Raw genomic sequence first — 14,047 nt, 5'->3', positions numbered from 1 at the left:
TATATATATACACATTTATATATGTGTGTATGTGTATATATATACATACACTTTATATATGTATGTATATTTTATGAGGGGAGCTGCTTTGAAGAATAAATACTAAAATTCTAACAGGGTTATTGCCAGAAAATGGGACTAGGGTTTTTATTTCACTTTGTGTTTTATTTTATTTTATTTTATTTATTATTTTTTTTAACATCTTTATTGGGGTATAATTGCTTTACCACTTTGTGTTTTAGAATCTTTTTATAATGTTCATGTAATACTTTAGGTTAAGAGAAATTAAAATATTATAGCCTACCAAAAGTTAAATAATGAGGTAACAAGCATTAAGGAGCCTGGGGTGAGTGTTACTGTCCCTATTTTACAGATGAGGAAACTGAGGCTTGCCCAGGATTTAGAAAGTCTTCACCTTTACACTGAATACAGGCTGGAGGTATTTCTATGTTTCCAAAAGCTTTCACATGTTGAGATCAATCGACAAGACACATGGTCAAGAGAGATTTCCTGGACAAAAGCCAAAAACAACTTTCTCCCAATTCTCACACTTTTTCCTATGAAACTTTAAAAGATGAAGAACAGCTCCCAGGCTGATATTTCTGTCAACTAAGTTGGCCCTGGAGGGCAATGGTTCCCAATTCTGGTGTGCATCATTACATGGAGTGCTTTATAGAGTCATGCCTGCATTCTTTAAGGGATTGTCTTCTCAACACTTTATTATAAAATTGTTCAAATATACCGATAAGTTGAAAGGACTGTAGAGTGAACACCCATATACCTTCTACCTAGAATCTACAATGATGCTCTGTTTGCTTTATCACTTATCTGTCTAGTCATCTATTCCTATCACATATCTAAGGCATCCATCTTAGTTTTGATGCATTTCCAAGCATGTTGCAGTCATCAGTACACTTCCCCCTTAAACACTTCAGCATGCATATTAGCTAGAATTCAATATCTGAATTCAATATCTGTCCCCATATTTTTGTGATAGTTTACTTATTGCGAAATACACAAATCTTAAGTGTACAATTTAATGAATTTTGACAAATGCCTACAACTGTGTCACCCAAATCAGAAAGGGATTTCTTTGTTAAACAACAAGCTGATCTCATTATCCATTAAGTCTGACCTCAATTCCATGTGTGAGCAAATTAAGCCCAGTATCTTCTGCTGTAGTGGTGCCCATATCTGGAACCATCTGAGTTGTCGTGGAAACATGGATTCCTGGATTTTAACCCTGATTCAGGAAATCCAAGGTATGAGCCTTTAAAAACTCATATCAGAATCAGGTTAAGTTTAGAAATCTCTGCCATATGGCAGCATGCCCCACCCACAACTAACCTGATAGGACTCATCCATAGAGTGCTTGTAAACACAGATTACTAGGCCTCCCTCACCCCTAGTGTAATCAGTAATTCTGATTCAGTAGGTGATTTAGACCCAGAATCTGTGCTGTCATTTTCACTGTTGTTTTTTTTACTTAGCCATTCATTCATTCTCTCACTTATTAAGCACAATTGTTCTGAGTGCCTCCTATGTGCCAGGCACCTGGACAATTCTGGGCTTAGGGCAAGCATAGCCATCACTCTATCAAACATCAAAATATCAAGGTTGTAGATAGAGCAGAACTTGGAAATACTGGGAAGTGACTTCAAATACCACTTCCCTCCTACCTCCATCCCCCACCTCACTCCTTGCAAATGCTGCTGCAGTCAGATGCGGGATACAGACCACACATCGCAGAAGGGAAGCCGTAACCTGAATCAGCCATCACTCAGCCATTGCCTGAGAAGTTAAGTCAGGTCATAGGAGCAGCCAACAGGAGATTTTGAGGTAATTGCTAATTTCATTAATGAAAACTCTCTGGTTTTCCCATTTATTATCAGTGTAACTCTACATAATAAGATCATTCACGAGAGGAATGAGTCACACACGTGGGACTCCCGTTATGATACGATAGTAAAACTATTAAATTATTAAAGCTTTTACACTCCTTATTAAAAGAAGTCATTCATATCATCTTAAAATTCAGATAGGACTACACATCCATCAAAAGGCAAACTTCTCCCCACCTTAGCCTTCCTGAGAATTGAACGTTCTGTGATGTTATTAATAATGTCACTAAGAAAATGTATTTTAATAACAGCTGTGCTGAGTGAACACCCACTAACAACACACAGATAAAAGACTTCACAGAAAATCACATCATCTCTGGGAAAAGAAGGTGCACCTATTCCTTCATCTCTATGAGCAGCTGAAACAGCTATGCCACGACTGAGGTGGCTATAAAACTCAAATGCCACTCATCTTTCTAACACTCCTACAGGATGCCTGCTTCACTTCCTTCACTTTCATGGACCTCTCTGTTTACCAGGAGTAGGATAGGTGGAAGGATTTACCAGAAACATGGCAGAGAGCAGCAATCATTTTCTCTGGGATTTTTAACTTTGTTAACTATAAAGTCTTCTTTACCTAGCTGCTGATGGATTCAAGATGCGTGATTTAATATCTTTTGAAGGATGGTACCGATGGAGTCATGGGGAAAGTTTTTTCTCTATCCACAGCCCCCAGATCCCCATTTAGCCTGTGGATCAGTTTACTATGGTACCTGCACATTCAGTCTGTGGTCCATAGCCAGCATGGGCAGCTACATGAATGTCAAAAACCCAAGTTCCCCTACAAGGGGTCACTCCCGGGAGACCACTCACCATAATCCTGAAGCCTCTTGGCCACATCGACGGCCTCAATATTTGCAGACTTTTTGAAGGGTCTTGTATCCAAAATAAACTCATGAGCCACATAACCTGTTGAGGAAAATTATTTCAGCTCAAGATTAACATCAGCTTGTTGTTTTACCCAAGCAAATGAACAAATAAACCAGCTTTTTAATGCATATCATCGAGGACCAAGAAACCATGGGCATTTGGTAAGTTTATAGTTGACAACAAAGATTTCATCTGCTCTTACTACACATAAACATTGTTAACATGTTGGGCCAATATGTCCCGTCCTCAGTGCTCAACACACCCATGAGCCAGGTGGCTGGTGGGAGGTGGAACAGTAGCTGGAAGACTTGCTGAGATCCCAGGGGATGAGACCATTTCTACTCAAAGGACCTAAAATCTACTTGCAACAGTTAAACATGTCATCATGGGCCTGATCCTTTTATATAAAATATTTCTAGAGTTAAAGGTACATTGACACCCTTTTCAACAACATTGCTCCCAACATCAAATAACGGTTTCTTCTGTGTGTGTGTAAATACATACTAAACAAATATCCATAAGACACAGAATTTTATTTGATTCTTCAAAGGGGCTTTTGAGGTTTTGGTTTCAGGCTTCAGGCTGAGAATTAGAAATAAGGGCTGTCAAACAGCACAACACAAGTAGCAAGGAGCTGATGAGGCCGAAGTCTTGTGGGGGTCAGTTCACTTCGTTCTAATTTGTAAACCAATTGCCTCTCTAGCCTCAGGCTGCCATCTCCCCAGCATGACTTGTTGACCACCCATCCAACATCTAGAATAAACCACGGAGTAAGTCAGCATTTTCTTAAATAGAACAGCATTCCTGGGAGCTTCCCAAATTCCATGGCCCACACAACTGATGAATTTCCTTCAAGGAAAGTATCTACTCAGGTAAAAATAACGTACTCCTTCTTAACCCGCTGTTCTGACCCTCAGCAAACAGTGAATCTACTTACAGATACTTGGAGCTGACATAACTCCTCCAGCCTGAGAAGAAAAGCTCCAGTCATTAACAGCCCCTGAAGATCTAGTATGTGAACTGCTCTGCTTCTCGTGTGATGAATACATATGAAGGGATTGGCTTTGTTTGAAAACAAAAGTATGAGAACCTGAGACTTTGAATGTACTGTCACTGCATATTTTTAAAACAAGCTTTCTAACCGTGATGAGGATTCAATTGTAAGGAGTGTGGTTCAAAACTAGAAAGGTGTATTCAGAGGTAGATAAACTTAGACCAAAAAAAAGTGCCTAAAAGAAATGACCAGCTGGAATGTTCAGGGGGAAACTCATGACATTATTTAAATCCTCATCAACTATTAATTTCAGGAATGCTAAATGCCCTACGACACTACCCCATTTGGGGAGCCCAACCTCAAGCTTAGACCTTTCTTTTCTGAGGCTCTGGCAGCCATCCCAGTACCATGACAATGACTCGAAGAAGAAGGCTAATGGAGCTCACTGCTCTGAAGAACACTCAGCCATCAGGAGGGGAGGAGGAGACGGACACACGGTGGGGAGGAGTCTCTTGCTGGCGGGCAGACAGCACAGTCTTTCAAGCAGAGGTTCAGTAATAGCTGAAAGGCTGCATCAAGCCCAGCCCAGCCCAGTGCTGCTAAAGCAAGACTTCATCTGCAGAGGCCCCGCCACAGCCAAGTGGTTTGGGAAGAGCTCCATTTTCAAAATGAGGTTCAGATGTTATTTTCTAAGTCCATATTCTAATACGTTCAAATGGAAACTAGTGGCAGTTCTCCCTCTCTCTCTCTCTCTCTCTCTCTCTCTCTCTCTCTCTCTCTCTCTCTCTCTCTCTACTTGAGGCTGAAAAGGGGTGAAATTTAAACTTGGCTGTTCTTGGAGGCCAGATCCCAAGATGTTCATCTTTGTTTTCAGTTTTTAAGGAGAAAAAATATACAAATATATGGCATATGGTGAGTCAGAGTAATCTGAAGTAGCAACTGTATAAACTGATCAGTGCAAGTTTTAATTTTCAGTGAGTATGTGTTTCCTCTGGGCCTAACCATGACTATAGCTGAGCGTCTGAAAGGGAAAGTTGAAGGAGAAGGAAAGAAGAGGGGTCGGGGGGATGATGAGCAAAATAAAAGTGGCTTGGCTCTAGCACAACAACAGAAATATAGATCAGTGGTACAGGATAGAAAGCCCAGAGATAAGCCACACACCTGTGGTCACCTAATCGATGACAAAGGAGGCCAGAATATACAATGGAGCACAGACAGCCTCTTCAATAAGTGGTGCTGGGAAAACTGGACAGCTACATGTAAGAGAATGAAATTAGAACACTCCCTAACACCATACACAAAAATAAACTCAAAATGGATTAAAGACCTAAATGTAAGGCCAGACACTATAAAACGCTTAGAGGAAAACATAGGCAGAACACTCTATGACATAAATCACAGCAAGATCTTTTCTGACCCACCTCCTAGAGAAATGGAAATAAAACCAAAAATAAACAAGTGGGACCTCATGAAACTTAAAAGCTTTTGCACAGCAAAGGAAACCATAAACAAGACTAAAAGACAACCCTCAGAATGGGAGAAAATATTTGCAAATGAAGCAACTGACAAAGGATTAATCTCCAAAATATACAAACAGCTCATGCAGCTCAATATCAAAAAACAACAACCCAATCCAAAAATGGGCAGAAGACCTAAACAGACATTTCTCCAAAGAAAATATACAGATGGTCAACAAACATTTGAAAAGATGTTCAACATCACTAATTATTAGAGAAATGCAAGTCAAAACTACAATGAGGTATCACCTCACACCGGTCAGAATGGCCATCATCCACAAACGATAAATGCTGGAGAGGGTGTGGAGAAAAGGGAACCCTCATGCATTGTTGGTGGGAATGTAAATTGATACAGCCACTATGGAGAACAGTATGGAGGTTCCTTAAAAACTAAAAATAGAACTATCATCTAGCAATTCCACTCCTGGGTATATATCTGGAAAAGATTAAAAACTAATTCAAAAAGATATATGTACCCCAATGTTCATTGCAGCACTATTTACAATAGCCAGGACATGGAAGCAATCTAAATGTCCATCAACAGATGCATGGTTAAAGAAGATGTGGGGCTTCCCTTGGCACAGTGTGGTTGAGAGTCTGCCTGCTGATGCAGGGGACACAGGTTCGTGCCCTGGTCCGGGAGGATCCCACATGCCGCAGAGCGGCTGGGCCGGTGAGCCATGGCCGCTGAGCCTGCACGTCCAGAGCCTGTGCTCTGCAGCGGGAGAGGCCACAGTGAGAGGCTTGCATACCACAAAAAAAAAAAAAAAAAAAAGGAAAAAGGAAGATGTGGTACGTATGTACAATGGAATATTACTCAGCCATAAAAAGGATCGAAATTGGGTCATTTATAGAAACATGGATGGACCTAGAGACTGTCATACAGAGTGAAGTAAGTCAGATATCTTATATTAACACATATATGTGGAATCTGAAAAAAACTGGTATAGACAATCTTATTTACAAAGCAGAAATAGAGACACAGACATAGAGAACAAACATATGGATACTAAGGGGTAACGGAGGGATGAATTGGGAGACTGGGATTGACATATATACACTAGTAAGTGTAAAACTGATAACTAATGAGAACTTTGTATAGCACAGGGAGCTCTATGCTCTGTGCTGACCTAAATGGGAAGGAAATCCAAAAAAGAGGGGATATATTTATACGTATTGCTGATTCACTTTGCTGTACAGAAGAAACTAACATAGATTTGTAAAGCAACTATACCCCAGTTAAAAAAGAAAGAAAGCGGCTTGGCTCTAAGCTTGGAACATCCCCCCTCCCAACCCCTCATGTGTTAATTATCTTACAAGGCTGAAGATGACATGGGAAAGTGCTACAGAAAGATAAGGCTTCCCAAAACCCTCCTTGAGAGCAGGCACCGAAACCTTCTTATCCTGCGTCCTCAGAGTGAGTGCCTAGAAATAAATGGAACTCACTAGCTAATTAGAAAGCTTGGGTGGGCCATCAACACTCGGTCAAGCTTTTCATTTGCAACCCAGGGACCACAACTAACAGCATCAAGACTCCTGTTTCCCTGGGAATGAGGTCAAGTAGGTGGGCCACCCGCCCCCTAGCCTCAGGAGATCACTTCCCAGCCAGGGATGTGAGGGTCCAGCCTCTAAGGCCCATGTCCACCTGCCCATAAAGGCCACCGGGAAACCTCTTCAGGGACAGGAATTTCCAGGCAGAGTTAGGTTTGCCTAAGGTCAAAAAGAGATAAGCATTTAAGAAATTAAAACATAAATAAAACACTGGGCTACTAACAAAATGGCCTATCCACTGACGGGAACTCTACTTGGGTCAAACAGTGAGCCTAGCCTCCCACAAGAGCAGACACCTGTGAATTTTTTCAGTTCCTCCTTTAAAAATGCCTCACCCTACCTGAGGTAATTCCTTTCCTTATCCTAGCAGAATAAATACTACTGCTGCTTCCCCATCCCAATTCTTGGCTATCGCTTCCTTGTTTCACATAACCCTAAGCCTCAACAAGTTTCACTGGTATTTTCAAATCTCTCAAAGAAATGGTTCATAAAGGGAAGCCTGGAGTTCATTAAAATTATTGCCTCACAGTTGTCCGTGATTCCAGTCTTATTTAGAGCTGGTAAATATGATTAAGATGAGTAACGTCTTCTAATATTGCCATTAGACATTTTGGAATACAATGTGTTTATTAAGAACATTTCTATTTTGGGCTCTCAGGAGGTACGGTGATCATTCTTTTTTAGGCCCTAAAATACTAAGCCTCCGATTGTATAATGAATGTGTTTACCAGACCAAACACGAGACAATTTTTGGTTTCATGAACTTTGGGATTGGGTAAGAAAGTCTGTAATCACCAATTTCTTTCTGCTTGGGATGAGAAATACAATTCATTATTTAATTCTTGGATAAAATGGAAACAAATGGAAATTTCATCCATCTTTCTGTGTTGCGAATCTCCTGGGACACTCTGCCCGAACCAGTCACGTGATGCCAAGCATACGGCAGGCACCTGAGCCACAGGTGCTCATTCACTTTCCTCTCCTGGAGTGCCATGCATCCCCATGCGATCCACACCACATTCGTTCTTGCTCTAAAGAACTCAGGCTTGCATCACACAACTCTGTGAGCACACTAAAAACCACTGAAATTCAGTGGGTGATGTGTATGGTATGTGAATCCTATCTCAATGAAGTTGTTAAATAAACTTAATCCTAAGGAAGTATTAAATAAAAAATAACAATTAGAAGGGGGAAAAAACCCTAAACCTTGTAAATTAAAGCAAAAAGATGCTTTTCACCCATCAAATTAGCAAAGACAGTTTGGGTTTGGTTTGTGTTGCTTTCCCAGCCTGGCACTTGGTGCTCACTGGGCCCTAGTGCGATGGTCACTCATATGCTCTTAGAATGAAATCAATTGCTATTGTCTCTGAGGGGAAACAAGGCCATACATTTCAAGAGCTTAAATGCATTCAGATCCTGAGATAACTTCTCTTCTACAACTCTAACCTGCGGAAATAGTCAAGGACGTTTAAAAAAAAAAACTAGGTAAAAGATGTTCATTGCAGCATTGTTACAAATGCAAATAACATGGTGGGCAGGAGGCGGGCGGAGGGGGGGACCCCTACAATTACTTAAACCATGGTATATGTGATAGAATCGATGTAGCAACTTTCAAAGCACCTTTAATGATGAGGGAAATAATCGCAATATAAAATAAAGTTAAAAAACAGGATACACACTGTGTTTATAATATGATCTCAATTGTCTAAAAGTAAGGTGGGAAGGAATACAGCAAAATATTCAGTGGTTATGTCTGCTTGATGGAACCATGGATCATTTACATTTTCCTCCTCAAACTTTTTTATTGTCCAAATGTTCTATGTTGAGCATATGTACATGACTTATATAATCAGACAAAACCAATACTGATGCTAATCCTGAAGGCCAATACATAAGCAGGATGCATCTCACAGCACAGGAGCTATATTTGAATTAATTAGTAGCTCTTGTAGCTTCTTTCATACCCAACAAAAGCATTTCATTGTGTTGCTTAGAGACATATTGCCCACAACTTTCTTTCCTACTCTCTGGGGAGCATCGTTAACCAGAGCTCCCGATTATTTAGTTCTTTTCTATTTTCAAACTCCAGAACCACCCTTTTGGATACATATTTACAAAGCAAGATCAGCCTTTAAATTAAAGATCACAGGTGGAGATGCACACTTCCCTGGGCTGGAGACACTGAGAGCCAAAGAGGGGCCTCGTACCCGTGGCCCTGGGTCTGGGCACTGGTTGTTGACGGCTCTCTGCTCTCTCTGCCCCAAGCTCAAGACCCGTGGCTCCCTGGTCTCGGATTCTGTGCCCACAGAATCAGGTGCGCCACAGAATCAGGTGCGCCGCAAAATCAGGTGCGCCGCCTGTCCACCTGACTCTTAGCGCCACCCTCCCGTCACCTCCAGGGTGACTTGACTCCCCCTACTATTATTCCCTCTATTGTAGCTTCACTCTCCCCTCTTCACAGCCTTTTACCTGGCAGCTTAAAATCATCTTGTTCTCTTATTTAAAAACAAACAAAGCTGGGCTTCCCTGGTGGCGCAGTGGTTGAGAGTCCGCCTGCCGATGCAGGGGACGCGGGTTTGTGCCCCGGTCCGGGAAGATCCCACATGCCGCAGAGCGGCTGGGCCCGTGGGCCATGGCCGCTGAGCCTGCGCGTCCAGAGCCTGTGCTCCGCAATGGGAGAGGCCACAGCAGTGAGAGGCCCACGTACCGCAAAAAAAAAAAAAAAAAAAAAACCTGCATCCTACTGAAGCAGCTCCTGTCCCCCTTCACCACCAAACCCCCCAAACCATGAAAGCTTCTCCCTTCTCCCAACCTCAGCCTACTTCTCAGCCCATTTCCATCTAGCATCTACCGCACTGTTGGGCCCTAACTGCTTTCGAAGGTGACCAAAGGCTTCCTAATTGTGAAAGGTAATGGTGCTTTTTAAGACTCATGAGACCTGAGTCTTATTAAGCCACCTGCTCTTCAGCCTGTCCCTCCATGTCACGTAAGACCACCTACATGTGCGGACTGTGCATGTTGTGCTGACACGATGCCAGGGACAGAGGCAGCCACAGCCTCCGCCGGGCAGGAGCTCAAGGTCTGCAGGAGACAGCCAGATGATAAACGGAGTGGGAGAATCCTCCGCGGAGGAGGGAGCCAAGAGGAGCAGTTCTCGCCACAGGGAAAGGAAAGGGCAGCCTCAGGGAGGAGGTGGGACCAGAGCAGAGGCAGGAAGGACAGGCGCCATGACAAATGCTGGGGGTTGGGAAGGGGGGGCATCTAAAGCTGCCTCAGCACAGAGCCCCCCTCACCAGATGCCACTGTTCCTGCACCCACTCCATGTAGCCATCTGCTTCAGGGGTTTTGCTCTGGCTTCTCAACACTGTTTCCTTGGGTCCCACCAATTCCAAGAGCCTGCTCTCAGATCCTGTGCCCAGAGCCACATCTCTGCAAGTCTACCTGCTCCAGCCTCTCCCGTCACTTCCAGGGAGAGCTTGTTCCTCCATCTCTTACTGCCTCTAAGAGGGAGGCTTACCTAACATGTCTTCACTCTCAACTAATTAGTAACTAACTCCCCTGATTCTACTTCTAACAGCATGTTCATCTCCTCCCACTGTCTTAATGATATTAACATCCTCTTAATCCTGTCATTACCCTGCTCAAAAACCCTTCTGGCCCAACTGTAGAGTCCAGAGCCTTCCAAGGCCTTCAAAGCCCCATGCTACCTCTCCAGCCTCATCTTCATCTGCTCCCCTTCCTCCTATCCCATCCTTCAACCCACCCAACACTCCCGCCACCCAGACAGCTCCTTTCTCCCTGGCTTGCTTGCTCCTGTATCTCTGTTTACTGGGGTTCTGCTACTCTTCCTTTCAGGCTTATCTCAAATGGCTCCTCCCAGAAGGCTCTCCCAACTATTCTGCCCCACCTCTGCCCAGTCTGAATTACTCCACTCATTCCCATGGAACTGTGCATGGTATTTATGTATACGTCTCTCAGTGGTGTAGGCTCCATGTTGGCCTACGCTTCAGAGACTAAGTGCATGGCAGAGCCTCGCAAATAGTGATATCCTGTTTACTAAACTGAAGTGCTTTCCAATAACTCTAGGCTTTTCTCTGGTCCGTGCTAAGAAACAGAAGTTCCCCACCCTCTTCTGAAAGCCTCATCCACTAGGTCAAACTTGGTTTGGCCAAGGAAGAAAACCAAGGTGAATACAGACTAAAGTTCATACTTGCCTCTTGCACCCCGGAAAAGGACTCTGTAGTGTTTTTCTAATCTCTTGGCCATGTAGTTGGCATTTAATATAGCAATTTCTGTGGCCTGTTTAAGGCCCTTGCCTCCCATCATCTGCAACAGAGGGAAAAAGAGCCATCAACCACGGAACAGGGAAACCCAGTGGACACTAACCAAAGGTATCCCCAGATAAATCCCACTCACAAAGGAAGTCAGCCTACCATCACTCTCTGGATTGCAGATAAGTGAAATATCCTAACAAGGATATCTGTCAATCCTCTCTAAGCCTGAAATAATTTTTGGTTTCCTCCTTTGAACAGTAATTTTATGCTTCTTATTGTAGATACAAAGCTTAGAACAGGACAAAACTAACTGCTGACTATTGTGTTATCTACCGAAGAAAAAGAATTGTTTTTAGGTTACATGCATTTGGGGGAGGTTTTGTTTGGTTGTTCATTGTGAATTTGAGATGCCTTGATAATTGCCAGGTATCTCGTGGGATCTTGGCCAAAATCCCCACTGAATCCATTTTGTATGGTTTGTCTTCCAATTGTCCACATTTGAGGCCTTTATGTTTAACAACTGCCAGGTTCAATCTTATTCTTTTCTGGTGGTTCATAAGTCCCTGTGATTATATGGGGTGAATGCCCTTAGCAGCAAAGAGCTTAAAACCAGGACTGCACCAATTTCTACTCACTACTTTCTTCCCAAAACACCTCATATGATGGAGGCTTGATGTATACATAACTAACATAAAGCAAATGAGAAGGCACCAAGTAAAAGAGCAGGGACACCAAAGTCCAAAGTAAGGAGAGGACACATTTTGGTCAAAGAAGGGTTCCTAGAGTAAGAGTTAGAACTTGAGTGGAAACTTGAAAATGGGTGGAATTTGGATAGACAAAGAGAAAGGGGACGACACTCCAAGTGAGAAGAATGGCAGAAACAAAGGTAGGGAATGGAAGGCACATGGCTGCACCTTGGGAGGTGCTGTAGAGCCGGGTAGGCTGTGACTACCTCTCACAAGCCTCAAACCCTTGCTGGGAAGGACCTGGACTTGGTTCAGCCAGCCACTGCCTCGGCCTGTGCATCAGTCTCTGCGCAGCTTGATGGCCCAAGCCCTAACCTGCATATGCTGAATTTGATTCTCTCTGGGATGGGCCCTAGGCAAGTGCATTTTGGAAGAATCCCCTAAGAATTTTGTGCAGGCTAGGCTAGGGAGATCCAGCAGTAGAGGCAAAGGGAAGCAAGGAGAGGATGGAGAGCCCTGGCAGGAATCTAGCAGTCCTGTAGGGAGGCTCCAAGAGGGACTGCAGCAGGAAGAGAATTCTAGAGTCCAGGTGATAAGTAACAACAGCCTGAAATAAAGGACCCAAGGTCAGAGGGGTGGCTTAAACCCTACTTTATTTATTTCATTTTTAAACTGAGGCTCTGTCTGGTGTTCCTGGCATATGGCCAAACCAGCCTTGGGGCATTTCTTTTCTATACATGAGTCATCTCCAGCCCAAATAACATTCCATAACAAATAACTCAGGTTTGTAGAGACCAAAAGGAAGCTGTAAATTAGATTCTGTTTGCAAAGAAGCAGACCTTTATTATGATTGTTTTTGTTTTTACTACTTGCAAACTAACTCGAGTATCATTTCAAAAAGCAGGTTTTAGTCTCTGGGGTACAGAATTGTTGTTCCAGCTTCCCAGAAAGTTTTCATTAAGAATCATAAATGCGACACTGTTCAAGAGTAACAACCAGCCCAAAGAGTCATCTGGTGTGATTTGCATAGCTGAGTTAGGGCTTTATTTCACCAGAAGTCTCCCTTCCTCTAAGGAGGGGAGCCAGTTGGGGAAGAGTCTGCTCTAATTAGCGGCTGAGGAAGTGCTCCTATCCAATGCACGGTCTTCTCAGCCCAGGAGGCAGGCAGGACAGTTTGAACAAAAGCTGTATAAAATAAACTCCGGCTGTAGTGTCTCTTGGAAAAACACAAAGGAAGGAAGCCTGTTCTCTGACAAAGTCTAATTACCCCCGAGAGTATAGTTCCACAGGCCCTAAAGGGCAAAGAGCTTTGGGAAACCACCACATAAGCAAATTTCTGCTATTTTCATCTTATCCTCCAGGCTCCCAAGACATATAAAGCAAAATGAGATGTATTCCTAAAATTTATCCCAGGATCTCAACCAAGTGTAATAATTAGTATGTGCACTGTTTTTCACTTGCGAGGGGCCGTACAAATCCTACAGGAAACCAAATGACGTGGCCAGAACATCCATATGACTCATGGTAATTAACTCTGTCTGGAAAAATATATCTGGCATGTCAGTTCCTCTGGTGTTAAACCCACTGTGAGAACCCAAAGGAAAACAGCCTGATGATGAAGAGACAAAATGAGTTTTAGCTGATCTCTTTAGGAAGGTTTCTTCCACGCAAGTCAGCAATTTTCAAGGCTGCAGTCTCAGTTCCCCACCCACACATCACACCCCCGCACCCCTCTAACACACATCCATAGGCCTCACCTTAATATAAGCCCATGAAATGGGCAAGATGGAACTGGAGCCCCATGGGGCCGCGCTGACAGTACCCAAAGGCCGGGCATCTTCGCTTGGCTTTACCGAAATGATGGGGTGATTAGGCAGAAAAGGGACAAGATGCTTCTTCCTGTATTGTTTTTTATAATACAAATTTAGAAGCTGTAAAAAGATCCAGTCTAACCAAACAGGCAGGTGCTGGGCCCTCTCAGGAAGCTCTATTCCTAGCAGAGGAACTCTGACATGGGAGGGACCCGGCACCTGCTAAGGGGCAGATGTTCAGGAAGTGTTCCTTCCTTCCTCCTCTGCTGGAGGCATGGCTCAGCAGCCATCAGCATCCCAGCAGCTCACCCAAGAACCGTGGCGGCGAATCGGGCAGAGACAAGCAGCCTGGAATAGTATGCAGGGCCATGGGCTCACAAGAATGTGGTGACATCCCAGCCCTACACACCCTCTCCCTCCCAGCCCCGGCTCCCACACTCTTT

The 14,047-nt window shown here is 43.5% G+C and overlaps 1 protein-coding gene across 1 annotated transcript in view; it reads right to left on the bottom strand.

The window, feature by feature from the left end:
* The window catches only part of GLDC (glycine decarboxylase), a 106,529-nt gene that overhangs the window by 3,725 nt on the left and 88,757 nt on the right, over positions 1-14,047 (bottom strand). The window contains exons 20-22 of the mRNA XM_007451457.1: positions 13,551-13,692; positions 11,048-11,159; positions 2,715-2,810 (exon numbers count right to left, since the gene is read on the bottom strand). Coding sequence (XP_007451519.1) covers positions 2,715-2,810; positions 11,048-11,159; positions 13,551-13,692 — 350 coding nt within the window. The remainder of the gene's footprint in view (positions 1-2,714; positions 2,811-11,047; positions 11,160-13,550; positions 13,693-14,047) is intronic.

This window comes from Lipotes vexillifer, unplaced genomic scaffold (assembly GCF_000442215.2).
Source record: "Lipotes vexillifer unplaced genomic scaffold, Lipotes_vexillifer_v1.1 scaffold260, whole genome shotgun sequence".
NCBI classification, from domain to species: domain Eukaryota; kingdom Metazoa; phylum Chordata; class Mammalia; order Artiodactyla; family Lipotidae; genus Lipotes; species Lipotes vexillifer.
Note: the sequence above shows the minus strand (reverse complement) of the source record. Positions and strands in the feature narration are given on the sequence as shown.